Source organism: Crocodylus porosus, unplaced genomic scaffold (genome assembly GCF_001723895.1).
Source record: "Crocodylus porosus isolate Cpor-Errol unplaced genomic scaffold, CroPor_comp1, whole genome shotgun sequence".
NCBI lineage: Eukaryota > Metazoa > Chordata > Crocodylia > Crocodylidae > Crocodylus > Crocodylus porosus.
The window spans coordinates 24,043,902-24,071,835 of record NW_017728951.1 but is presented as its reverse complement, the minus strand read 5'-3'; the positions used below and the strand labels follow the sequence as shown (position 1 = coordinate 24,071,835).

At 49.8% G+C, this 27,934-nt stretch overlaps 1 protein-coding gene across 2 annotated transcripts in view; it reads left to right on the top strand.

Moving 5' to 3' along the window:
• Positions 1-27,934, top strand: part of NEURL1 (neuralized E3 ubiquitin protein ligase 1) — a 205,823-nt gene that overhangs the window by 166,981 nt on the left and 10,908 nt on the right. For both annotated transcript variants that reach the window (XM_019556031.1, XM_019556032.1), the window contains exon 4: positions 17,697-18,377. In XM_019556031.1, coding sequence (XP_019411576.1) covers positions 17,697-18,377 — 681 coding nt within the window. The remainder of the gene's footprint in view (positions 1-17,696; positions 18,378-27,934) is intronic.

Sequence of the window (27,934 nt, the reverse complement as noted above, 5' to 3'; positions counted from 1 at the left end):
TTGGGTCAAACCAGTTTATGAAACTTCTGTCCGAGACCCCTTCCTGGTTCAAGTTATATCACAGTCCCCCAGCATCCCAGCATGCTTTGCAGCCCTGGGCTGGGCTATGCCATCTGTTCCAGAGAGCAGGGCTGGCCCCGCCCCTCTGCTCCCTAGCTGGAGCAGTGAGGGCTGCTGACAAGGTGCTCGAGGGGGGACAAGCCCAGGTGGGGATACAGCCCAGTCTATGTGGGGGGACTGCCTCCACCCCTCGAGGAAAACCCCGGCTGGGGTCTGGGGCCAGGGATAGGGGTTAAACACCCCTTCCCCTGCTCAAACGTATTGCTGGTTGCAACTGTGGACTACAAATCCCAGAGGCACTTGCAAACAGGAAGAAGAAGCGATGAGGAACCCTGCAGAGTCCTGCTCCTGTGCTGCTGGACTGCAAATCCCAGAGAAGTTGGGGGCAGCAGGAAGAGGAAATGAACACACAGCCCTTGCTGGCTGTGTGCTGGACAGCCGTGCTGTAGCGCCCCCCAGCTTTTGGCCTGACGCACTGCAAGCCTGTGGCTGCATTACCTGAATCAAAGGCAAAGGTTTGTTCACGTCTGTTTCCATTTAATCTGTGCAGCTCAAACTACCCTGCGAAGACTGAATTGATCCCCCCTCAGGCTTTTGGGCTGTCTGTACCTATCCTCTAAATGCTCCCTTTGGGCCTTTGATCCATGTTCAGAGTCAGCAGGGGCAGCGGGCTGCTTCTGCTTGTGCACGAATACGTTCGAATCATTCCCCGTCCCCGTGCTGGGCTCTCCATAGCAACATATTTCCAGTGTGAAACCACAGAGCCGGTTGAGTGATCACGAGTGTTTTGCCTGTGTGTGTGAGCTTCAGAAATCTGATGCTGCCCCTAAACTGCTGAGAGGCAGAAATGTTCTTTGGCTTAAACTAGAGCGTAAGCTAATGTTTGAGTCTTGAGTCAAGAGAGAATTTGGGGGTTGAGTTCCTGGTTATTTAGAGACTAGGGGGTGCGGGTAGATTAAGGCTTTTTTATCTACGTGGGGTCCAGAAGTACTTGGGTTCTTGTGCTGAAAAGAGCTGTCAGGAGAGCTGTGTTTTTCTCTTCCTCCGGTAGGAAACAGTCTTGTTTCTATAGCAGACCAGGGAGAGACGAGTTGGCAGGATTTGACTGTCTCAATCAATCAGGCCGCTTGATGAAATCCAATTTTTCCAACCCTCCCAGTGCTAGGTCCAGTGTCTTGGAGGGCAAAATAAATACTTAGTGCCATGGCTGAAGTGACAGATAAATTATGGCACGGCTCTGCTCCCAGTTCTTCTCTTCAGGATGTTAGTACTACAACGTCACGGTGCTTATGTCTGTATCTTTTCTTTTTTTTTTTTTTGTCACTTAGGCTTTTGTGGGCAATTGCACCCCTTCCCCAGCATCTTATGCCTCTCATTTAGCTGTGTAGGCTGCAAACCACAGTGGAGCTGGACTGTTCATAGCATCGGGTGCAAGTTTCATTGTAGTTTAGATCCTGTTCAGAGGAACAGCAGATGGGCAGCAGTGGGCACTCCAGCTCCAGTGCAGAGGGTTGGGGAGTAGGAGCTCAGATGCAGTGTAAGTCAAGGTGACCGGAGGGGACAGGAAAAGGAGTAACAGTCTCAAGGGAAAAATAGGTTAGCTATGAGGGACAGCTTCCTCACTGTGACGGTGGTGAAGTGTTGGAGCAGGCTACCTAGAGAGGTGGTGAAACCTCCATTGCTGGAAGTTTTTAAGAGCAGGTTAGACCAGTGGTGCTGAATCTAATCCATAGGCCAAGGGTTGAGCACCCCTGGGTTAGTCAAGCACTTGCCTAGGATGGCTTTGGGATGACCCTGCTTTGAGAAAGAGGTTGTACTAGCTGTGACCTCCTGAGGGTCCTTCCAGCTCTATTTTTCTATGATCCTAATGGTGACTTGACCTGACCATGGCCACCAACTGGTTATTTTGAGTCTGTCCTTTGAATTGTTTGTCTCCCGTTTCCAGCACTGTATCCCTTGGTGGTTGCTTTGACAGTTTTGGTGAATACAGTGTCATCAGGATTTGCTCCCCGGGAAAGGCGGTGTACAATTCTGGCTACGGCTGCTTGCACTATGAGGTGAGGGATGGCTGAGACATGGAGATGGTAGCCGTCAGCACACTGATGCTGGCAGACTGGAAGGCACTGAGACAGGGGACTGCTGACCTGGAAAATGAGCACAGATTAAGAAATGTCGTATTTCTGGAAAGAGAAGAAGGTTTCCCTGAGGCCTTGTAGGTCAGAGGAAATACAATCTCAACTTACTCATGATGGCTGATTTCAAACGCAGAACCACGGGCCTCTGAATAGGGTCAAGTGCTGGTCAGGTGCAGGTACTGGTGCCAGTACCTATGGGTGCATCTACATGTTTATTAATGTGCTTTAGGTAATGAGCATTAAATTTAGTACCTCCAAGCACTTGCATACATGCGGGGAGCCTGCTCCAACACACTGGAAATCTAGTGCATCGGAGCAGACTCAATTAATCGAGTCTGGAGGAGCATGTAAATTGATGTGCTCTGGCAGCCTCACACGTCATGCATATCAGCAGCACAGCGTGCCTCCATGCTGAAAAAATGGCAGCGGTGTGCTCTGAACTAAAACGTGTTCGATGCGCTTTAGTTCAAAGCGCACTGCTGCCATTTCTCAGCATGGAGGCATGCAGTGCCACTGATACACGTGACACGCGGGCACTTTTAATTAGCATAATGTACTAACTAAAAGCACCCGGCGCTGCGTCTGAAACGCATATAAAAATGCCCAGAGATTGTGAGGTACTAGAAAAAGGCACATTAGCTTATATAATGTGCATTAGCAAAAGCGTATTTTTTTTGTGATGCTTTAATGTGCATTAAAATAGGCTAATGTGCATTAAAGCGCACATGTAGATGCACCCTATGTGCTTCACAAGTGCTTGTGGAGCGAATGACCTCTGGAAGGCAGAGTTGCTACAATCCTGGCAAACCTGTTAACGTGGGGCAGGAAAAGTAGCTTGACTATAAATTAACTCTCATTACAGTAAATATTGCTCCTTGCAGCTTGGAGCTCTCATTACAGTAAATATTGCTGCAGTTCACTATGGCAGCGGGCTTTGTGAATGGACGCGTCTCCTCCAAGCCAGGACACATGGCATGTTTACACTGGGGAAGCTTACTTTGTGGTCCAGAGCAGACAAAGAAGCAGTTTTGCTGGAGTGGCTGGTCTTACCCCAAGGCAGTGGGGTGGTAGCCCCAGTGACCCTGTTTACCTTGAGCAAACATACCCCCCGCGCAGCCATGGACTCACACCAGCTACACTGGTGCAACTCACGTTGGACTAATTTTGCCGCAGATTTCTTTTCTGATTTGAGTAGCTCCCAGACTGGAGCCAGTTGCACTGACATAGGGCAGTACATCGTGTGTCTGCTTCTTTTTTGACAAGGAGGTAAACGAGTCGTATAATCATAGAAAACGAGGGTTGGAAGGGACCTCAGGGCAGGAGGTCACATCTAGTCCAACCCCCTGCTCTGAGCAGGACCAGCCCCACCTACATCGTCCCAGCCAAGGCTTTGCCTAGGCTGGTCTTAAACACCTCCAAGGATGGAGAGTCTGCTGCCTCTGTGGGTAACCCATCCAGTGCTTCACCCCCCTCCTAGAGAGAACATTTTTCCTAATATCCAACCTCAACGTCCCTTGCTGCAACTTGAGTCAAGTCTCTCTCACACTCAGAACCCAGGATTCCCCGTTTAAGCTCCTACCAGAGACGGCGGATGTCGTTGTACACTAAGAACTGAACTTGGCTTGCCTCCTCTCCCTGTATTCCTCATGCTGTTCCCAAAGGGAGCATAGGGTGCTGAGCAGGGTCGTATCTGCGTGTTGGTTTAATGCCGGAGGGTACATGGCAGGAGGACAAGTGTGAAACTCGCTGGCCCCAGACGGGCTCTGGCATTAAAACAGAAAGGATGGGAGCTTTCACAAGGCCAGGGTTGCTCCCTGACCCCTCTCCCCTGGGGCTGAGCGCACCGTGACCCCTCACTAACGGGTGTTGCATCCAGATGCCCGGGGCTTCTTGTTTGGAGCTGTCGGGAGCAAGGCCCACCTCCGTCACGTATAAATAACAATAATTCTGCGTGCAGGGAAATTTGACACTGGGATGTAATTGCATCGCCGTGGCAACAGCCGTCCATGTGGTCCTTTGTCTCTTATCGACAGCTAGCGAGGCAGCGCCGGCCGGCGTCGGGACAGGACGTGCCTGGCTCGGGCGGCCTGTTCTGCAGTCGCTTCCAGGCATTGCTTCCCCCGGTGAGAAGTCATCCCGGTTTGCAGCTTTTGCACGAGGAAGGGCCGTGAATGGCAACGGCTGCTCCAGGCTCTCCCGGAGATGTGAAACAACCAGACGTCCCCCTGCCACCCTCTCGTCCTCGGGGCTTCTAACCAGAGTCGCGCCGACCACCGGCTGTGTTCCTCCCTCCTCGCCCGCGGTCGCAGCACGTCCGGTCAGCCTCTCTGCCTCCCCACCTCACCCGGCTGCAGGTGGAAAGACATGCCAGCTACCCACAGGTAGGGCAGGCGCAGGGAAGCTGCGAGGTCCGGGGGCCCTCGGACAGCAACACCGCGTGCCATGAAACAAGAACAAGCTCCATGTAAAAGTAGCCCGTCATTATCCTTTTATGCAGGAAGATCGTCTCGTTTCCATTTCCAAATTGCAACTTCCTTTGCACTCCAGTGCGACCAGCAGCTGCCCGGGCCCAGGGTGTGACCCGCGTTTTGATTCCCATCCAAAGCTGGTTTGCACTAACATTACTAAAGCTCGGTTAAGGCAGCATCATTTATCAGGTTTACCAAGAACCTCCCAGCTTGGCCTCAAATTTTGTGGCTGTAGAGAGATTTTAAAATCCCAAATGCAGTCTGTACCTTGAATGTCCTTCTTAAGCCTGAAATGTAGGGGATCAGTGCACTGAAGAAGCAAGATCAGAACAGCGACCCAGAGACAGAGCAGGGAAAGGCCTGAGCATGCATTGTAGAAGTATAATAGACTAGGATATCACGTAGAGGAGCCAGGAAACAACCTGCTGAAGAAGAAAGTGGCTGTGGCTACCTGCTCATGGTTGAATAGTCTCAGGAAAAACAGGTGGCTGAGTTATTATTGGATTCAGGGGGGAAAGGGAGGCGGTGAGCGCATGAGTCACAAAGAGGGAAAGCGAGGACATGAACTGAAAGGTGAAAACACAGAGAAAAGCTATTGCAGGCACAGCCTGGTAGCAGAGAAAGGATGATCTGAAGGAGATTAAGCCATTGAAATGTAAGGAGCTGGTGGGGAGAAAGCAAGGAACAAAGTGGGGGGAAAAAAGCCCAGCTGGAAAGAAAGGAAAAGAAGCAAAGGGTGGCGAGGACAAAAGGGGGAGCAAGGCAAGAGGAAGGCTTTGATCCTGCCACCCATTCTGGGCAGACAGGTCTCCTTCTGCAGAGGTGCACAGGGCTGCATTTGGGGGCAGCGAGCTGCAGGTGGGGGATCTGCACCCCCGGACAGTCAAGCATCTGGGCCGGCATGGAGAGTTCAAACTCAGGTTTTAATTCCCTTTCCTTCTGGGTTTTCTCACTTGGATGCCCATCTTCAGCCACCTAGCAGGGTGCAGAAATCTTCACGGGCCCCGAAGCAGCATGACGACGTCGCGGGGCAGACTGGCGAGCTCTACGGCTCGCCTCATCTGCTGCGGGTGCTTCATGTCATTTCAAAGCTCTGGGCGGCCTGAAGGAGTCGATCGGTCTGCGGGAAAAGGGGCAGGTGATAAGCAAATGGAAGAACGAGCGCAGCGAATGACTGCTACCAGCTCCGGGGCGGAAAGGACGGGGTCTACGAGCGGGACACAGTGTGGTAGTGTCTCGGTTGGGGGGTCTCCTGCTGGCACGTGAACTGTTCTGTAACCCACCGTCATGAGGCTGGGTATGATGCTAAGGTGATCGTGTGCAGCAGCTGTGGCAGTGGCCCAGAGTCCCAAAAATGACAGACCCTGCAGCTCACGATATCCAGCGGCGTGCAACGATCCTGCCTGGCCCAGGACCAGCTGCTCCTTCATGCTGTACTCTGCGAGCCACATCAGATCCATATATGCTCTGTGTGCATCTTAGTTGGTCTACAAGGTGCATCTCTACGCTGCCTTCTGGCTCCTCCGGCTGCCCCGGGGAGAGCTGCACGTCAGGGGCAAATCTCTAGGCTGCTACAACAAAGTTATTTAGGGGAAAACTTTATGGGCCGAGCTGCAAAGACTGTGCTGACCGCATCGGTTGGAACGGGGAGGACTAGCTGCAGCGGGGCGAGGCAGAGCGCGCTGGACTCGGGAAGCGATGTCTCCTCCATGGAGATCCGAGTGGCAGACTCTGGACCGTCTGGCCGGGTGAAAGGTTGGCCGATGCACGTGGGAAAGAGCAGGGGAGCTGTACCAGGGGTTGCATAGTGGACAGACACTCATGGCACCTGCCCAAGGAATAGCAGGGAAGATGCTCCGTAGCCGAGCAGTGGGCTCTGCCCTTTGCCATCAGGCAGCTGCCCCTGGACAGCAGGGCCGTGTGGGCCGGACAGGGCAGGCACCCCGATGAGAATGGGAGGAAGGTATTTTCCAAGGGAGCTGTGCAGCATTGCTAATAAGCATCTTTGTGTGACGCTGGGCCTGACTTGATTTTATCCCAGCCTGTTTTGTCCTCCCCATCTATTGTCAAGATACAACTGAGGGCTGTGGATCAGGTTCGTTTGCTGCTGGAGTGTTTTTGGCAAGCAGCAGCCAGCAGCCCGGACCACACCTGGATCTTTTGATGCCGGGCAAACCCCACGGACTCCAGTGAGGTTATAATAGTAACCGCAATGACTGAGAGCAGAAAAGCGGCCTGGTATCTTTTATAAATCCCCCTTTTTTAACAGCCTTTGATATGTAACGCGAAGAGTGATCTGACGCGCAGCTTCGGGAATCCCTGCCGGCTTTCTGCCTCGCTCCGCAGGCCAGGTCCTGTGCTCCTGTGACTCGAAAGGCGCGCCACCTAAGGAATGACTTCACATTGCTCCTGCTGCACAACTCAATCCTCTCTCTGCTTTTGAAGATGTCTGCAGCAGCTCCAGCTCTGCAATTTGTATTCTTCTTTATTCTTTAACTTCCCAGTGCCACAGAAGATCATTTGTACCTGGACCCCAGCGGAGCCTAGTGGAGATTGGTCATTCCAGAGCGTATAAGCGGTTCCCTGAATAGATGACGTTTTTAATTGAATTGCAGACTCTGGCATAAATGCATGCAAGGCTCCCTCTTTGCTTCATTTCTAATTTCATCCAGCCGTGGGAGCTGGAACGACTAATTTAGATTTACGGCATTAGGAAATCTCTGGTGTAGCTGTTCATTGCACCAGGCAGATATAAATGCGAGGGCTGAAAGCGCATGCTGTGTTTTGCACGTGCAATCCAGTTGCGGACCATTGCAATGGCAGCCTTCTCTCTCATGGCCCGGTTCAGGAAGACCCTGATTGTGGATTGTGTGTGAACACAGTGTCCCATTAACTTGAATGGGACAGAAGTACTTCCTTCAGGAGAGGTGCGTGCTTGGGCGCTGTCCTGAATAGGAATAGATTTGAGCACATCCATAGCTGCTTTTCTGAAGCACGGCGCAACACATCCATCGTGCTAGTTTAAATCAAGCTGCGAAGGTGCAGCAAAAGTGGCTCTGTTGCCGCGAGAATACATGGTGCAGACCTGGGTTACTCCAGACTAGGAGTAGACTAGCTGAATTGCATATTAACAGTTGGGCTGTCCTTTTGGAGAGATGAACAAAAAGCTCCACTAAAAACATTTAGAAATGTTGCTGGCTTCACTCAATTCTGGTTTGGAGGGAAAGGGGTCGGAAGTGTAAAAGCAAGTGTGAACCCAGGACAAATAGTGCTTCTTTGCATTTAACTAAGGAGAAGGTTAGGAGAGACTCATGGAAATCCCATGCCTGGTTTCAAGACACTGGGAGAGGAAAAATCAGGTAAACGAGGATAAACTACAAGTAAAGGAATACCAAAGAAGAGGATAAGGAAGGCAAAAGACGGTACTAATACTAACGAGATGGCCAGATAAACAATACAAGGAAAGGACTGTTTCCAATCCAGCTAGGAAGTTAGGCCTGACCAGTGGGAAACCTCTGAAAAATAGGTATGCTTCATGCCAGAAGCCAAGCAGAAAAACAGTGGAGTAACAATCATAACCGGGACACAAGTATGGAAGGGTAAGCGCTGTTCAGGAAAGATGGGCATATAGATAAAGATCTTGGAGAAGTGATGTACATTCATGAGAGAGTAGACTCTAAAGAAAGAAGAAACAGAATATGTTAGGGTCAAAATCATTTTGAGGAGGGCTGGTAAAAACCGTGGCTGTGGGAGTCAAGGATGGATCCATCCCCAGGGTCAGATTCGGGTATAAGCAGCGATTTCTGTAATATTATTAGTGAAATAAATATGACCAGGAATTGTATCATTATGGCAGAATTAATTTCCCAAATATAGACTAGAGAACAAAGGCTACTAATAGTGAGAGGGTCCAGATTTTCCTGGGTGTCGTTGCTGGCATATGCCTTTACTCAATCATCGCTGAACCAGTAAGAGGCGATGCTGTTTGAGGCTGGGGTTTGGCAAGTAGTGAGGGCATGATGGAAGAGTGGGTGATAGAAAATATTAACCTTGGCTTGTGTGATCATGAGTTGGTTTGGTTTCACTGAATTAGGAGCATAAATGAAAGTAGGCGTATAACTAAGGATCCCAGTTTCAGAAGGGGGGACTTTGACAAAGTGAGGGAGTTAGGTGACGAATGATCAGCTGCACCACAAAGCTCGAGGACCTGCGTGTAGAGGAGGCTTGAATCTCTTCAAGTGCCAGGTGCAAAAATTATCTGGGGTTTCTGTCCCAAGCAGAGGAAGGGAGAAATCACTTCGGCTCCAGGCTGAACTGGGGGAATAACTGGTGTTGGGGATAAGCAGAGGACCTGCAAGGAATGGGGGAAGAAGGAACTGATCGGCAAAAGCAGCGAGATCGTGGATGTCGGGAAGTGTCAATCAGAGCAAGAAGCGCCCAACGTCGAGCTGATTTAGACCTTGCAAGCCAATTAGCGCACACTCCCGGACATCCTTCAGACCACAGAGGAAGCAAGGAAAGAAGCCAGGCTGCTATGCCAGGAGGATAGGATTCAACTTTCAGTGAGCATGGGAGCAAAGGCAGGATGGCTAATGGAAATGTGGAAAGGGAAATCATCACATCAGAGCTGGGGGGAAGACGCTGGGCTGCGTGCGCAAGTCAAGTGTGTGCGTGCGGTGGGGTGGACTGAATGGTTTCAGATCATTCTTTCCTCTCAGTATTAAGCGTCAAGTCCTATTCACTCTGATCCCTGAGGACTTAGGAAGTATCAAATGAGCTTGTCATGGCTATGATTTAGAAGAGCAGCAGTTAAGTCGGGGCTAAAGTCTGCTAAGGAAAGTCATTACACAGATGTCTAACTCCAAGAACATGTTTCGGTCCCAGGCGAGCATGTGAGTGATTTTCCCTGGTGCTGACGGGCACGTGTAAGCAATGTTTCTGGCATGGGCCCCTGAATGCATGGCATGGAGGAAGACTGCAAGCTTGAGACTTGCTCTGAGCATTGGCTTTGTTTACAGAACAAGTGCATCTTGAATTAGAAAATGAGTGTGCCCACCATATACTCTCCTGCTCCTCCACAATAGACTTGCAGAGGAAACCAGTGACTCCATACCACTGTGCAGGGCTAATCGCCGTCTTTGTGCCCTCTGCATTTTCAAATCAATTTGCCATGCTTGCGAGTGATGCATAGAAGTGTGCGCGTTGCCAACCAGATTGGCTCAGGACGCTTCATTACACAAGGTTTGTCCCAGAAAACTGCAGCTCGTCAGTAGGTACTCACCCTTGTACTTCGGATGTCTGTCTGATTTATGTATGTCTGTATCTGCTTTCCTTCCTTAGACTACTGGGGGGGAAATGCAGTCGATCAATCCGATTTCCAGGCCAGCGAGGAATTTCTAATTGTGCCGGGTCTGACTTAATTGTGTTATCCTCGGGGTTCTGGATTTCTTCTTTGTGGATGTTTCAGTTTGGATTCTGGGGGCATGGGAGTCTGGTTTCTGTCCTGCCGTTCAGGATCTGGTTCTTGTTTTCGGATTGTTTTGCTTTGCTGTACCATTGTATCTGTATTATTGACATACGCTCACAATCTATGTTGGGAAACTACCTCCAGCGGCGAGCTCCCATTAAGCAAAGGAAGTCAGATATATCAACATGCGCAGAGAAGTGTCCTGAATAAAACCCAAAGGGGGGCGAGGGGGTGCCTGTTTTAACTCACCTTGCAGGACAGCAAGTGCTTCCTGCCTAGGCAGAGTCATGCAGGGCATCTGAGACTAGTGCACAAGCCATGCACGATTTGGTATTAAATATGCCACCACCATAGTTGCATAGTAGGTGGGACACAATTCAGCCATCAGCTGATCCCAGCCAACAGCATGTTCTCACCCCCGCCGCATTTTCCTTTCTCCCTCCAGAATGAAGTGTGTGACCCCAGAAACTTCAGAGCTTCAATCTAGCTTTTGGCCCTGTGATGTGCGAGTGGGATTGAAATCAGATCGAAAAGTCCAAGATACCCATATCCAGTTTACACCACCAAAAGTAGAGTCCAGCCTTGCAAAGTGCAGAACACCAGCAATCCCTATGGATTGCAGTAGGAGCAGAGGGTGCTCACGGCTTCGTCCCTTGATGCCAGGTCTTTTTTAGCCCAGTTGTAACACAGTCTCCCCAGATTTCACAAACATAAATGATTCCTTTTGACAGCCCAGCCGCAGAGCCTGCCAGGAAACTTAAACTTTGTCCCATCTCTGCAACCCTTGGCTCGAACTTTCACCTCCGTCTGGCCAGTTCTAGCAGGATTTCTTGACTATAGACTATCATGGGGAAACACGGAGACTCTCTCTCAAGCTCTAGTTCAAATATCATTGGGCAGAAGGGGAAATAACGTAGATGTTTGACATGGATGCCTGTTATTCACACGGTGAAAATGCCCGTCTGTCTTGAAGCACATGTAACTAGTGACAGTAGATATCTGCCTGAGATGCAGCTTACACCATTCACAGCTCTCTTTGAAGTGTCCGGAGCCTGGATCTCATCTGGCCACTCCGGCCCCACCAGTGGTTGTCTGTGATGGTGCCTTATGGTATGAAATAGCCTCTGATGGGTTACTCCGGCTTCCAGACAGAAAGAGATGGGAAATAATCCTAATGTCGATAGCAACTTTTGCACAAACCACACAGCAGTGCAAATCCAGGAATGACCGTAGTATTTTGTGTCTTCCCAGTGAGCGCATGGAAAGAGGGAAAACAAAGTGGGATAGATAGCAGGCACCAGCATCTGTCTAGTGTCTACCCCACAGATGCAAAGTCTTTTTTTATTTGAAAAGTATTAAACAGGATATTGTGTTCAGAGGTATCAACATACCTGAAACCCTCTGTATGAATGCATGTGCGCATTACCCATGGGTCGGTTGGTTAGAGATAGTAATAAAGGCAGTTTGCTTTCTCTGGCTGTTTGTAATGGGGGTGGGGGTGGAAATGCATTGGGGAGTGCTGAGTTTCTTTGTATATGATAGAGGAAGTTTAACGCGTGAGTCATCCCGTGTGGGATTTTATCCATTTGCCTCCCACATGCTGCAGCGATGCTCCCAAAGTGGCTTGGTTGCACGGACGGGGAAGATGCATACCAGCAGCTGATTGTTTATGCGAAGCAAACACGATGCTTTGTGGCCCCAGGTCCTGTGACTGCAACGTTTAAAGATAACAAGGAAAGACAAAAGAAGTCATCCAGGCGCAGAACCACAGTCTGAACATCTGCATGGGGCAAACGTCGCTTTCTACGGCGGTCTTGCAACAACCAGTTGTCCTCTCCTGAGACCACACAAGCAGCGTTACCGTGTTCAAAAGGCAAATATGTTTGTTTAACAGAGGAGATGTCTGCTTTGGCCTGTCGCCGAAAAGCCAGGGCGCTTCTAATGTTCTTGGAGAGCCTGGCTTTGTCTCTTAATTACCACAAATAAAGCCTCTGCTTCTCTTCTTCCATTTCTCTCTCACTTGCCAGGGAGCTGGAGAAGGGCCCAAATGCTGGTGAAACTCTGGGGAAACTTCAAATATTTGTGGATATAACGGCCAAGTGAAAACCTTGGTGCCAAAACTCTTAATTTGGGAGGTTTTCACTTAGAATCATAGAAAATGAGGCTTGGAAAAGACCCAAGGAAGTCGCATCTAGTCCAACCTCTGCTCAGATCAGGACCAGCCCCAACTACGTCATCCCAGCCAGGGGCTTTGACTAGCCAGGTTTTGAAAACCCCCATGGATGGAGATGCCACCGCCTCTCTGAGTAACCTGTTTCAGTGTTTTGCTATCCTCCTAGTGAGATAATTCTTCCAAATATGTAACCTCAACTTCCCTTGCTGCAACTTGAGACCATTGCTCCTTGACCAGGTCAGCAAACTCTGACCCATCATTATGTGGAACAAGTGAATAATTCCCTCTTATTTTGCAAAGCTGGCTTTGCACAGGGTGCAATGCCCGCACGTGTGCATTGTGTGGAGGCTGGGATCCGGTGGGCTTCTGGGAGCCAACGTGCTGAACCCGTCGTCGACTGCTGTTCCCCCTCCGTCATTTCCATCCTTCCACTTGGAGCGGTGAATGATGATGACGATGACAGTGAAATGATTATTCACATTTGCAGCGCTCCATATTCAGGGCGTCCCTGAGCACTTTGCAAATTGAGTTATAAATGAGGCAAAAGAAATCAGTTTGTCCACTGTGGGCCTCAAATGAGGTAATTGCCCAGTAGTGCACATGAGCGCTGCACAACCAATTTAGCATGGGAAGCAAAGAAAGCCACAGAAGAACCGCGGCGGCAAGTTAATGAGACAGAGGTCTGAGCTGGAATTTGCTTGAGTTGCCAGCATTGCTCTCTCTGTTTTGCTAGCGAGGGCTGCGACGTCTTGAATCCCCGCACGTGGCCAGCTGCGCTCCTCGTCCGAAAGACGGGTCGCTCTGCCAAACCCCTGCAAGCGCGGCATTTCACAGCCTGACTCATCTGCTTTCCATTTCAGACGCTTCTCCCTATTTTCCAAAGCCTTGCCAACCCATGTTTTGGCCACGCCGCTTCTAGTATCAACCGGGGGGGGAGGTGGAGTCGCCTGAGTGTGGGAAGGATGTCCCCAGCGGGCGGCTTTTCTTTGAGGAGGCCCGAGAGCTTGAAGAGGAGCCGGGGTGCTGGGCTCAGCGTGGGCTCCCCGTGCTGTAACATCAGCAGAATGGTACAAATCCTCTGGAGGTCGATGTGCGAGGGGTACCAGGCCTTTCAATACATAACTCACAAAGCTTAGAGCAGCTGCTCCTGCTGCTGACTTCAGTGGACATTTCAGGGCCTGGAAACCTTCCAGGGGTCTAGCTGCAAAAGCTCAAGAAGGAGCGCCCGCGTTCAGTGAAATGTTAGCAAGATGAAATTACTCAGCGAGGAGGAGGGGTTCAAGAAGAGGAGAAGGGCCGAAACCCCCCAGAAAGATGAGAAAGAAGAGAAGAAAATCGACCTGGGCGTGAAGAAGAGGAGGCGTACACAAGCAAATTCCTGTTCACGCTTCCTTTTTAGCTCCAGCAGAGTTGCGAAAGGTAGTTTGCCACGCTAGTCCGAAGTCAGGCAGAAGGTAAGGTAGACAAGCACGTTATGGGTGACGTGAGCTCGAATGCGTGAAAGCTTATGCTCTGTGTATCTTATTTAGTCTACAAGGTGCATCTCTACCTTGCCTTCAGTAGAGTTTACACAGATTCAAATGAATTCAGAGCCAGTGCCTTGTAATTGCTAACAGACGGGCAGGCGTGCCCTCAGATGCAGTCAGTTCTTGCCTGTTATCTTGTAATTCCCACATTCCTCTTTTTCCCTGGAGCAGTCTTGTTTCGTGATCTAAACCAGTCTTTAACGTTAGGTCACGAGCCTGGACCCCAGCGTCTTAAATAACGCTTTGCAGCCATCGTGCTTCGCTTTCGCTTCTGCAGAAGAGCCGCTGCCCGGTAGCTCGTTCCTCTCTCCATACGCATCCCGTGGCAGTGCCACTTACTGTCAGCAAGCGGTGGCATTGCAGCAGCGCTGTACACGTGCACGACGCTCTGCACGCAAGCCTGACGGATGTTGCATGCCCTGAAGACCTGGCGGTGGTGGGCTCGATCCTGCAGCTGGTGGGGTGCTTCCAGGATGGCCACTGGGTGCTCAAGGAAGTCACGTGTGACACTAGTGGTTCAAGCCTTTGTGTCGGGGCTGGCAACCGTCTAGGCCACCACGAGCTGCATATTGCACGGGACACAGAGCTCGGGGCCTCCCCGGGGCAGCCCAGGTCCCATCCTCCCCTGCGCTTGCAGCCCTGCATCCTCTCCGCTCCCCGCCGGGCACCCCAGAAGTAGGGGCTGGAAGTGGACCTAGAAGAAGATGATGAACAAGGAGTATAGCAGCATGTCCATTTGCACGAGGCTGGCTCGCGGGTCCGCCTGGTAGGAGCAGTTTGTTGTGCGCGGCCACAGGAATGAATGGGCAGCAAAAGAACAACTCCCGTGCGAGCTTCTGCTGACGGTACAAACTTCGCCAAGTCCGCGCGGTCTCACCAGAACGGGCTGGGCTCGTCCCCTCCAGCTCACCCGTCGTTCTGCCTTTCCGTGCTTCATGCGTGTAAAGAGTCATGCAATGTTATAAAATCCATGCCGCAAGGGACTTTCATGTCGTCTTCTCCCAAAGGATCTTTTGATTCATCAGAAATCAAACCCCCGAGCAGGCTGGTGTCGCTCCCCCTCCAAACGTTCATAAATCCCTTCTATGTCTCACAACCCTACGGCCCCTTTCATCCAAAGATCCCGATGGAGATGAATGAGCTGGGCCTCCCAATCTCTCCTGGGGGAGCCAAAAAAATTTGAAGACCCTTGTATATGTGGCAGGGCCCCCGATAGATTAACTAACTTGTTTAAGGACAAGCGTGATTAGCCACCGCTAGGATCAGTTCACTTCCGCTGTCGTGTATCTCGCACGCAAAAGAAGTCTTCTCCTTTCAGTTGGAAGATGATCCGTCCAGCTGCCGAAAGGAAGCGCGAAGCAACCTTGTGGAAAACGAGCCGCTTCAAAACCCCTGCTGCGAGCTACCCGCGCATCACGGCTGTCAGCTCGGCTGCACATCTCTAGTTAAGGGGAATACCATTTAAAGGGCCTTCTGTTCCTATGCAAAAAGGTCTCCACCAGTTCACCTATGCCAAAGAAACTCATCGGCTGCCGGTGTGCATTTTTTCCCTGCTCAGGGTTTCCAGCCACCAGAGAACAAAATGCATCCAGTTCTACCCAGCAAGGGGCAGTGGTGGCCCACGTGCGAGCTGCTAATGCATTAGGAAGAATTAATTAATACAATCACACCCTCTAAATTAGCCAGGGTCATTTCAGATTCTGTTCTGCTCCATTTTCTTTCCTAGCTGGTTGAGAAGGGAGCAAGAGGGAGCAATGCTAACGTGCAGGGGAGGCAATGCAAGGATACCCACATGTTGTGCGTTTTGCATTGTGAGACTCTTTACAGTATTTTAAGCCAGTGGTTCTCAACCTTTTCTAGACTGGCGGCACCCCCAAGAAAATCCTGGCTTTTGGTTTTCACTCTCTTTTTTTTGCATGCAGAATAATAATAGGGCAGCTTTTCTGTTGTAAAGAGCTCGGAAAGACCACAGCCGGGCAGAACGGCCTTCACACTGTGGATTCCTGTTTGAAAACTCTGGGCTTATTGTGCGAATCACGTTCGCACACCCGTTGCGTGGCACCCTGCGGCCAAAAGGATGTCCTGGCAGCCTGGTCGAGAATCGGGGTTTTAAGTACCGCGCTTCACTTTGCATCCGCTGTGCGAGGCAGGGTCCTGGGCTTGGGGGGCCTGTAGGATTTCTACCATCTTTGAAGGCCGTGCCAGTGCATTTCAAGCAAGCAAAAGTGGTGCCTGCAGCTATCTCTACCCACCGGTGAGACCTTGCAAGGCAAGCCAGGCACGCTCTTGGTCTTTTTCCTTGGCTGCAGTGGGGCACAGCCTCCTGGCAGTGCCCTCTCTCCCCTCTGGCCCCACTCGATGCTGGCTGTAAAAGCAAGAAGAGGTGTTTGCTCGGCGGTCCTGTCCACTAAATTGCTTCCAATTCATCTGCTCACCTGATTTCTTCTTGTGCCCTGTCTGATACTGGATTCACTTCCTGTCCGAACCTGGGAGTTCGGTGCCGCTGCAGCTTCGCTCCTGAGACGACTTGCCGTTCAGCTCTAGGCTGTGGCTTGCACTAATCCCAGGGGCCGTCTTTGGCGCTGGCACTGTGGGGCAAGGCTACGTGGCACCTTCCCTTGCCCCGGTGGGCATCCGCGACGGGGCTGAAGAGCCCGGGGGATGCTCCGGGCCTGGTGATGGGAGCCTTCTGCCCAGGGGTCTCTTGTGAGGTCCCAGGCCTCATGCGGCGAATGAAAGCACGAGAAGGACATGGGCCGAAGCTGAGGAAGCACGTGCGCCGTGCCTTGCGTGTCCCCGTAGTCCTGCAAACACTCAACTTCACCTGCCGTGAAGCATCTCTGCACTCTGATTAATCCCATGGAAATCAAGGAGGTTCCTCACGATACTTCAAGCTAAGCACGGGTGCAGCTCCAGGAGGGGGTTTGTCATCCAAGCTGAACCCACGCTTTTCCTTCATTTATTGCTCTTTAAAATTGACCTGGTAGCAGCATAGCGCAGCCTGGGCTACGCGGGAGGAATTGAGGCCCTCGAGGCAGCTGCCTGGATTCTTTTGCCGAGGAATTAAATACATTGATGATCAGATAAATGGGAGCAGCAGGTGAGCCTGACAGAGAGGCTAACGTGCAATTTATTTTGTCCTCTGATGGATGTGGATGGGCCTGTGTCATCCGTCTCTGTTACGTATCCGGTGGTTTGATTTTTAATGATTTGTTCTGGAGCTAGTGACCGATTTGGCTTTCTTTAGAGAAAACGGCTTATTCCCAAACTCTGCGCTGCGACGTTATCTGCATCCAGGCGGGCTTTCTGCAAACACAGGAAGGCTGGCAATTCATTGTCTCTGGAAATATTAATTATCGAGTGGTAATTAATGACGAAGAGGGTCGATAGTTGCAAGCCAAGCATTTGTTTTAAGATCCAAGTAGCAGCTTGGGTATTCCTCGCGGAGCCCTGGGAGTGTAGATGTGGACACGGCTTAATAGCTCGGAGCCGTATCCGTTCCCTGGTGCATTTAGGGGGATTCTCTGTTCGGTGCCCTCCGTTCGGTCGGCTCCTTTATGCCCTCTGCTTCCCTCCCAGTCGATTCCTTGTATTGATTTGGAGTCTGCCTCCGCCGACACGTAAATGGCGATGAGGGTGGGTCCGGTGGGGAAAGCGCAGGGGTAGCACAGACTTGCACGCGTATTTGATGCTCTTCTGTTTGCTCTGCTCAAAACAAAAAAGAAAAAGAAAAAAAAAATTACTGGAAGGAGCCTCTCCTTGCTATTTTTCTTTTCCCTTCAAACTGAGAGCAATTCATTAACTCTTGGATATTTTCATTATCTCCTGACTGATCCATTTCCTTCTCTCTCTCTTTTTGCTTTGCAGACAGCGAAATCATTCCTCCCGACTGCCTGCGCCCCAGATCCTTCACGGCCATCCGCCGGCCCTCACTGCGCAGAGACACGGAGGACACGCGGCTCTCGGTGAGCCTCTGTGACCTCAACCTCCAGGAAGAAAACTTCCACGTCATGGCCACCACGTGCCCCATCCCACAAAACTCCCTCAACTCCCAGCACTCCCACCTCCTCCCGTCCCAGCTCGAGAGCGACCTCCGCTTCCACCAGCTCAGGGGAGCCCACATCAAAATCCTGGACGACCAAACCGTGGCCCGGTTGGAGCACGCCCGCGAAGAGAGGACTTTGGTTTTCACCAGCAGGCCCCTCCGAATCAACGAGACCATTTTCGTCAAAATTAACAAATCGAACGCCTCGCGCACCGGGACGCTGTCGTACGGGGTGACTTCTTGCGACCCCGGGACCTTGAGGCCCAGCGACCTCCCCTATAACCCGGAGTCTCTGGTGGACAGGAAGGAGTTCTGGGCGGTCTGTCGCGTGCTGGTGCCCCTGCAGAGCGGAGACATCCTGGGGTTTGTGGTGAACTCGGAGGGCGAGCTGCATTTGAGTCACAACGGGGCCAGCGCCGGCATGCAGGTCTGCGTGGACTGCTCCCAGCCCCTGTGGATGTTCTTTGGTCTGCACGGAGCCGTGATGCAAATCCGAGTTCTGGGTACGTTTTCCCATTTGACGTGCAAAACATCCAGGGGGGTCTCGTCTCTAAGGGAGGGGAGTGCAATGAAAATAGGAGGTGATCATCTTTTGTCTGTTTTGTGCAACCCCCCCACCCAAAAAAACCCAGGGGCCCTGTAATGTGATGAACTCACAGATGACACTTGAGTTGCAACACCGTGCTTTGGATTGACTCTGCTTCTTTTATCTGAGCATCTCAGAGCTCTTTGCAAATAGTAATACATTAAGCATCCTGATCCCCCGGTGAAATGAAGGAAGCGTCACCCTGTCCCATGGGAAAATGGAGGTGGGGTGAAGTGATGTGACTTGTCACCAGGTCACACAGGGAATCTGTGGCAGGGCTGGCTGTAAAACCCACCTCCTTGCTCCTGGGCCAGTGGGTTGCTCATCTTTAGTCTCCAGAGGTTGTTCCCCTGCTGATCCCTTCTTACGAAATCAGAGCCTGGTTAAGCAGGTTAGAAACTAAAGAGCGACAGACCCCTCTGTTTCGGGATCCCGGACAAGTTCATTCGGCAAGCCAGGAGGCCCGAACTGTGAGAGGCTGATGAACTGTTTGGTTCCTCCAGGTTTAGTTAGGAAGTCAGAATCGATGCAGGAAAGGAAGTCTAAACTCTGAGATCCCCGTCCTTTACGAAAAATATTACTATGGGTAGCGCTCGCGACAATTTCTTTCTATACCACCCTCCATAAGCATGCTAGAGTTGAGGAGCAGCCCATGGGCATGGGCTCAGTGCCGCTGGAAAGTAGGTGCGTTGCTCAGTTAGGCAATGGGCTGCCCACGCAGTGGGCCTGTGGTATATGTTCTCCGGATCATGGCAGTGGTCTCGGGCATGGCAAAGAGACAGGTCTGTCCTGCCTTGAAAGTTATGGTTTGAAAGCATGGGGATGGAGGTTCCCGTGTTACAAGCACGGGCACTAATGTTGACATGCAGAAGCTGCCGTGATGTGGGGGCAGATCTCATAGAGGCAGCAAGCTGTGGGGAGGTACAGCCCTTTCCCTGCATGAGCAATCCTCTTCCTCTTTCATAGATTCATAGATGTTAGGGGCTGGAAGGGACCTCAGATGATCATTGGGTCCAGCCCCCCTGCCCCAGGTAGGAAACATCTTGAACCTGGTATCCTGCTGATGCTGACGTGACAGCCATCTGGGGATAGGGTCCAACTCTTGGAGAGCAGTTTCTTGCAAGTGCGTATCCAGAAGGCAGATAACAGCAGGCAAGGTTCTTTGGGTCAATGTGTGGTATCTTCTATCAGACCAATTAAATAGTTGGGAAAATTGTCCTTTGCTTTTGGGTACAAACACCCTTCTTCAGGCAGAGTAAACTCTCCCTCTGCCTGAAGAAGGGTGTTTGTACCTGAAAGGTTGCAAAAAACAATTTTTCCAACTATTTAGTTGGTCTAAGAAAAGAGATTGGATTTACCCAAACAATCTTGTTTGCCTGTGTCCTTAGACCAACATGGCTACACGCAGCCTCCCTAAATAACAGCCAGGGCATTTGTTCAGAGGCTGTTCAGGATATTTAAGAAATGATCTGAATGTCAGTTCTTGCTGAAGGGAGGGTGTCTGGTGGCAAAGGACCCTGGAATACAGGCACTGGAAGCTACCCTGTATTACAGAAACCCCAATGGAGACACACTGATTATTTAAATTCTTAATAAAGGATTTGCAAATAACTATTAATTAACACCCTCTAATTACTGTCACTTCTGCTGTGGAGGGAGAAGAAACAGTTTAAATTAAGAAATTTGGGCTTGGAAAATTATTTGGCTGAAGCCAAATGCTTGAATTTGGGATGCTGTAGAGCCTGGGGCTAGATGTAACGCTGAAAGATGCTGCTCCCTTCATGGACACGTGCCCCATCTCCGTGGCGTATTCATCTCAGACCCACTCCTTGCTCCTCTATGTCTTGGGCAGACGTCTTCACGTTCTCTTATTCCCTTTCATTATCTGTGGGGGGGGTTTTACTACTGTTCCTGAGGATTTCTTGCCTCTCTTTGAATTCAGGGACCCTGGCCTAGCACTCATCTGTAGTTTCTGTAGGAAGTCCCTTCTTTCCCTCCTCCACGTTAATGCAAAATTTGATTATTCTTGTACGTATTTCATTGGATTCTGGTGATGCCACGCCTCATCTCAAGTGAAGCTGGGTACTGTACTCCTGACTGTGGGATCTGGACCTGAGTAGATGCCAGCAGTTTTTAGAGAAAGAAGGGAATTCAGCCTTTCCTCGGTGCGTTCTTAGCTGCGCACTTAGATGCCTGATTTAGGCATGCAGTGATCATAATTATACATGCATCTGGTGGATTAACGCGACATGCTGGGGAGTACCATAACTAGATTTGGAAATTTGATCCTGTCTGTTTTCAAGCCCCACTACCAAAATAATCATTCTACCCAATGGAAAAAATAATAGTATTTGGAACACAGCTGATGGCTAGAGTCTCCTTTTTTGGGAATGAGGTGATCTTGCTCCTCTGTCTTGCAGGGCTTTCTCTTGCAATGCCACGTGAAAAAGAGCAAGCTATTTATGATGAAACTAGAGGAGACAGAGGCAAGGGGCTGGAGGGGAGCTTTGGGGTCGCCAGGTCCAGCCTCTTGCAACCCCACAGGCTTAAAGACCTCAAATGACCTTTCTAAGATCGATGCACAATGGATATAAGTGTTTATTACTAACATCCTGCTGCAATTAAAAATGTGCAGAGGTAACAAATGTGACACGATCACGTAATGCTCTAACCACTGCTCATCCGATTATAGCTCAATTGTCAAAAGCCCCTTGGGTCCAGTTTGATTATGGGTCTTGAATCTCATAGCATTGGGAGAGACCTCACAGGTCATCGGGCCCCACCCATGGCACTTAGGGAGCTTTGCTCTCAGCTAGCACACTGCTTGGATAGTGCTGGGCGAAGTCCAACCAGCCTGCAAGGGACGTGGGGACATTTACGTGATCACAGAAGTGACAAAAGAGGCATCTTCGGGCCCCTAAAAGTCATGGTAGGCATGGGGAAGAACAGAGCCATCGGGGGGATTTGCAAGATCACCAGTTCTGCTACCTGTGTCATGGGCAGAGCAGAATAAGAGAGGGCTTTCCTGGTCTGCAGAGCTTTCCGTCGCTTGAAAAATGTTCCCATTCTCTTTTGGGACAATGAAAGCAAGATGTTTCAGTTCTCCACCAGATGCAGTAGGGACTGGGAACAACGGACATGGTGGTTGGGGCATCTGCGGTAGGGAAGAGTTAGGTTCAGATACTTGGTCTGCCTCTGACAGAGAATGGAAATGAGTCCGGATATTCCTGGTGGTCTGTTCACAAGGTCATTGGTGTGCATCGGTGTGTGTGTGTGTTTTACTTACACACTTGGCCTGAACTGGCATATTCCCACCAAACATTTTGTTTGAACTGCCAACTTGGTTTAATACATGAGTGTGATGCACACCAGAAGTGGGAATGTCATTATGTGGGCCTACCATAAAATGCCAGTATTTTTAAATGCAATTTGGCTATTTACAGAGAAGTCATGGTGCTCTCAGTCATACTGGACAGCTTTGTGCCCACAGATAAATGCTAACTGAAATGGCTCTGTTGTAGCCTGGCATGAGGAAGAACCAAGAGGTTGAGCATAAGTGCTCCTAACTCGGGCTGCTCCGGTGCCATGGTACAACAGAAGTGAAACTGCTCACAGAACCAGATCGTTTCATTTCCCTTGGTGGCTGTGGTTGCAATACCCAACACGGGTCCAAGCAGTGGGCCAAGCCAACATGGGTCCAAGCAGTGGGCCAAGACAATCTTGTCCTCTGACATAGTTGCATTTTTGGATGGCAAATTGGATGCATATTAGGAATGACCTGCTGTATTTTGTTTTTGCAATATTCAAGATCAAGGTGAGATTGCAAGAGGAAAAACATGGTTCAGCCATAGTATTCATTGCAAATTTGCAAAAGCTGTGTTAGAGCACTCCTCAGCCAGTCCCGTGTGACCCTTGCAAGGGTGCAGTGGGGTGCTGCATGGTATCAGCACTGTTAGGTGTGCAAACACCTTACCTGTGCTTCACAAGATAAACCCAGAGATTTCAAATAGAAATTTAGAGTTCAAAAAACATTCTGATGTACTGTGCTCATTTTGAGTTCCTTGCAACAGAAGAATTGCTCTATTTTTTTCCTTAATCAAGAAACAAGTAAAGACTAAGATCTGGCATTTTTGAGGGGAGGAGGGGGTGGGCTTTGAGTCAAATAAAGGGTGCTTTGAGACTAAAAAAAGTTGTCTATTAGCTTGACAAGCAATGACACCGTAGGTTAATGCACTAGGCACCTGTGCTGGCAGTTTTTACAGCAAAGCATATAATAAAAAGCTGGTGGAAATCTCTTCCTGGAGTAGCATGCTTGCCATTATTGAAGTGATTCAAGTCCCACTACGCTGCGTGAAAGAAACAGCGGAGCAAGGGACCTAAAGTACAAAAGCCAGGAAATTAAAGTCAGCGTGTTTCATTCCCATCTTCAGCCTTGCTGCCTCATCCTTCAACACAGATAAGATTACCGCTGTCTACACTGCGCAGGCTGAAGGATTAAGCGTAGTGAGTTGGGAGGATGGATGGGGCAAGGTATTGGTTATTAGACACTGAGTTTTTCACCCCTGGGTCGGCTGTTTGACTTTGACATGGGATCACCATGAATGAAAGTCTGTCCTGTCTGCACCTGCCATTTTTTATTTCCTACTAGCAGTAAAAGGAAATGCTGCCGTATCACGAGAGCCGCTGGGGCACCTCCTTTTTAACAAATCACGTCGTTGTGAAGACTGGGTCAACAGCTAGTTCTGACTTTTTAGTCCTTTCCATCTGGCACCATTGCCCGGTAGTAAATTTACTGCAGGGGAGGTAAAAAGGCAGAAAATAAAGAGGAAGTGGAGAACAGCTCATTTTTTTTCCCCCGTCACCCAAATAGTCCTTCAGGCCGAGGGAAAAAACTGAAGAAAAATCCAAGCACCGTGGCATTATGATGAGAAATATCAGTCCTTTCCAAAGGGAGATGTAAGATCAGTCTGTTGAACTTGTTGATGAGAGGGTCAAGATGAGCCTTTATCACGATCTATAAAGACCGATCGTCTTTATATCGTGGAAGATGAAGAACGGGTGCCTTGCTGAAGCAGAACGAAGCATAACACTAGAAGTTGATGCTAGATACGTTGTCAAGAAATAAAGGGCGTATTTTAACAGCTGGGATAACTAGCCATCGAAGCAGATTGCCAGGGAATATGGCAGATAATTTAATCCATCCAGGATGTCTTCATAGTAGTTAGATTCAATTTGGGAATGAATGGAGGGGACTTATATCTGCTATGGGCAGGAGTCTGGGTTAGAAGGTTTCAGTAGTTTCTGTGGCCCTGAAAGCTGTGCCCATTGTATTGCAACTAAGCAGAAAACCGAGGCCTAGAAAAGTTACCGGTCTTTAGGGGACTGTGGACACGTACAGTAGTCACAGTCATCACCGACCATGTCTGAACCGAATAGCAGAAGTTCCCTTTCTGCTCCCACTGAAAGAGGAGACTTAGCCGAGCGAGGAAGCTGCACTTTAACTCGAGGAAAGGTGAAAAGGGAAAGGAGCAACCCCTGGTTTATCGTAAACCACCTGGAATTAAAATCCCCCATGAGGATTGTCATTGTTTCAGGCTTAATACCCAGCATCCTTCTTTGGAGAGTGGACATGACCAGCATATTAAACCAGCGATTTACCATTCACAGCTTTTGTTCGTAAGCATCTTGCATTATTGAGGGCCCTGAAAGATTGAAGTGAATGGGGCTGAATGTATTGGCCTGCCTTTCATGCTGTAATTCATTTAAGAAGTTAAATTTGACCGGCCTTGTAGGGTTTTAAAGTTATGACTCATGTCTGGAAAAGCTTTAGCAATAATAAGTCGATATATTTGCTTGTGGAGGAGCCAACTAGTGGCGCATGTTATAATTTTCCTGCAGCTCCGAATGAAGTACATACATGCAGCAAAAGTATTGGGGAGTTTTTTGGGGGAGCTCCCTAGTGAAGGTCATCCTTTCCTTTGAGGCAAAAGTTATCTTTTAAGTAATTAAAAAATAAATGAGCACATTGTTAAAGTAAGGATAAGGGAGGAAGCATTCAGGTCTGTAACACAGCGCTGCTGGTATCTAGCCCCCCCCAGCTCCTATTCAGTCTAGCCTACATCAGTAGTCTTACCAGGGGGATCATCTGCTGGATATTCAGTCATCAGCAGGAAGGGAGCCATTGGACTTCACCCAGTAACAAGAGGACGCGTGCTACAGCAGAAAGGTGTCTGGGCTTCCCAAGCTCTTGAGGGTATGGATCATATCTTATTTAGGAGGCTGCAGATGGAGAGGTGGGAGAGAGCTTTGTTTCTTTCTGCAGTTAGCCATGCGGCGTAGGTTCGGGGTGGTTTCCATCGTCCTTCTGTTTGGTTCTGTTTTGGGTGACGAGAAGGACAGAGACATCACCAGGAGCTTCTGCATCAGAGGGAGCGACAGGGGCACCTGCCGTTTCGTGCCCAATTTAAATCGGCGCCCAGCCATGCACCCCTGGTTATGCTGCTGGGCAGTGGGGCGGCGCTAACTCCTGTTCGTTGCTGCAGTGCAAAATGATCAGCAGGCTGCAGCTGGCTTTGGAGTTAAATAAGAGTGCAACTGTGTGCCTAATTCGCGTGTGCAGTTACTGCGGTGGCGTGCAAAGGATTGAAGTATGAATGGGGCAGTGGCGCAGACAGTGGGTGCAATTGCTAGATCAGTCCCACAGGCGCAGGCGGAGTGAGGGCGAGGACGCTGGTTCTTCAGCTTTGGATACCTGCGCTTTTGCCATTCGAGCTAAGGGAGTTTTCTGCAGCAGTAGATCCCCCACCCACGGCACGGGCCAGCCATAGGTGACGTGAGCATAGACACGGTCACTATGTTACCTCTGCCATTTTGGAAACCTGACCCATCCCCATTTTGAATCGTTCTGGCACTTTGGAAAATGCCAGCATTCAAGGAGTTAAAATAAGCACATGACAATTGAAGTCAGGGAAATGCATAACATTATTGCACAAAAATGCATATAATGGGTCTCTTCCTTTAACAAGCATTCACTTAGAGGCGCTCCAGAGTTTTATGGACCGTGTTTTTGATTTTGTGTATGGAAAATGGACTCATTAAAGAGATACAGATTTAACAGGCCTGGGTCTATGGCTCTTAACTGGCTAAAGGTCCAGGGAACTGCAGGGCAAGCAGCCCTTTATTGCTTCAGCAGAATCCATTTGGAAGCACGGCGCTGCGGTTCTGGTGTATGTCGAGAACAAGTTAAAATGTTCAACACGCCTTGGAAAGAAATGAACTTGTGTTACGTGCCCCCATGCTTTATGAACCCTTCCATCAGGCTGGGTCGTATTTTTGTGCGTGAATTAGGCTTGCATTAGTTTAATGTTAATTTGCAAAAGATACCCAAGAGGACTGCATCCTCGATTGCTTTGGGACTCTTCTCTGCCTTCTACAGCCAGCCTGCTGTGTCCCTTGCCTTGTCACATCTATCATGGAAAAAGCAAAATTAGCATAATAAGAATCTGTCTGATGAGGGATCCTACAGAACGGGGTAGGCGGTGCCATCGAAGCCCTGCACTGGAGATTTTCAGGTTACAGTGACCCTTTTGCCTTGCTGTTGCCTTTTTCAGCCAGGGCCGGCAGTAGGAAAGTTTACATCTGCTCACTTTGCTCATAGAAAAGCGCCTTTCATCCTAGTGTCTCTCTTCGCCTAGGCTAATTAAACCATGTGTTGTCTCAGGAGGTGCACAAGTGTGGTTTCACCCCCCCCCATACAGGTCTGTCAGCTGTTGTGCAAACCGCTGTTGAGTTGGCACGTCAGCGGCAAGGCCTGGGGATGACGTGGGCACTCAGGAGAGCTGCGTCTCAAGCCCCTGCTCAGTCTGTTTGCTGTACAGCACGTGCTTTGCTCTCCCAGATCATGATGGCAGGGTGGTAACTGCCCCAGAGTTAGATGGAGGGGGTGCATGTGCTGCTTTGTCGGTGCAAAGCTGGTAGTGGGGGCTGCCGGTGAGAGCTTGGCTTGCCTTTGTTAAGGGCTGGATCTCAATTTTACATGGGATTTCATAGTTTCATAGTCGTTAGGGGCTGGAAGGGACCTTACAGATCATCGGGTCCAGTCCCCCTGCACTTGGGCAGGAAAGACTGCTGCGATCAGACGATGGGTGTCGAGACATTTTTTGAAGATCGCCAGAGTGGGTGAAGTAGCAATCCTGATGAGAAGCCCTGCAAAATCCTGCTGCTGCGACTCTGGACTGCAATTCCCAGGCATTTGGTAACTCTGAAGGTCAGCATGACAAAGCCCTGGCTGGGAAGATGTAGTTGGGGCTGGTCCTGCTTTGAGCAGGGGCTTGGATGAGATGTGACCTCCTGAGGCTCCTTGCAACCCTCATTTTCTATGATCCTGTGTCAGGCAGCACTGTTTTGAGCATAGCTGTTTTCCAGAGAAGAAGGGTTGAGTGCAACTACCTAAATGCAGTTACAGCTGTGGTGCTTGTAGCCTTACGTATACCTCTGCAGCTGCCTGCCCTCTGTGTTCATTCCTCCGTGAGAGTGGAAATGAACAGCCTTTATTGCCGCCACGGTAATAAAAGATCCCTAGATACAATGCAATGTTCATAACAGCTGATATATGGATCTCCCTTATCTCATCACGCCTCTGCTTGTCGGCATTGAGTAAACGGGATATGGGCTAATTCACCAGCCCCTTTGAATTATGGCTTGGCTGTCAGGGAAGATAAAGCCTGCATATTTCTTGACCGATTGCTGGCGTGAGTTCTCCTGGCTACTCGCAAGAGTGACAGGATAGACTAAACTCGCCGATAACACCTATTTTAATTTTTCCTGATAAAACATACAATTGAAATTCAGAGGAGCAGCAAGGAGGGTCTTTAGTGCAGTTACTTGCTTCCCAGCTCCAGCTGCCACCCCGATATCAGCCTTGTGCTGGGCTTTGAAGCATTAGATCAGATGACTGCTTCCCTCTTGCTCGCCAAGCCAGGGTTTGCAAGCAGTAGCCCAGCCAAAATGGGCTTTTGTGACCTTCGTGTGGTTTTGAGGGTCGAGGTGAACTCTACGCTCTGCCTCGTGCCACAGCAAGTTGGTGGTTCTTCTAGGATTGGTCTTGATGGCTTTAAAATGAATATCTTGTTCATTGTACTTTGACAATGTTGGGGTGGGGTTAGTTGGAAGGCCTCAAAGGCTTACCTCTTGATTTATATGCAGTCAACATTTTGGGCTCTGAATTCGTCCATAGGTAGTAAACTTTTTATCTGAATTGTTGAAAAATACGGCTGGAAAGGACGTCAAAGTCACCTAGACCAACCCCTGCTCAAGGCAGGATTGACTACTGCAATGGCTTAGACAGGGACAAAGACCATAGTCATCCTGCTCTTAAAAACTTCCAAGGGTAGAGACTTCCTAATATCCAAATTTCCCTTCCTGCAATTTAAGTTATTTCTTGTCTCGTCTCCTGCAGCCAAAGAGAACAGTCTA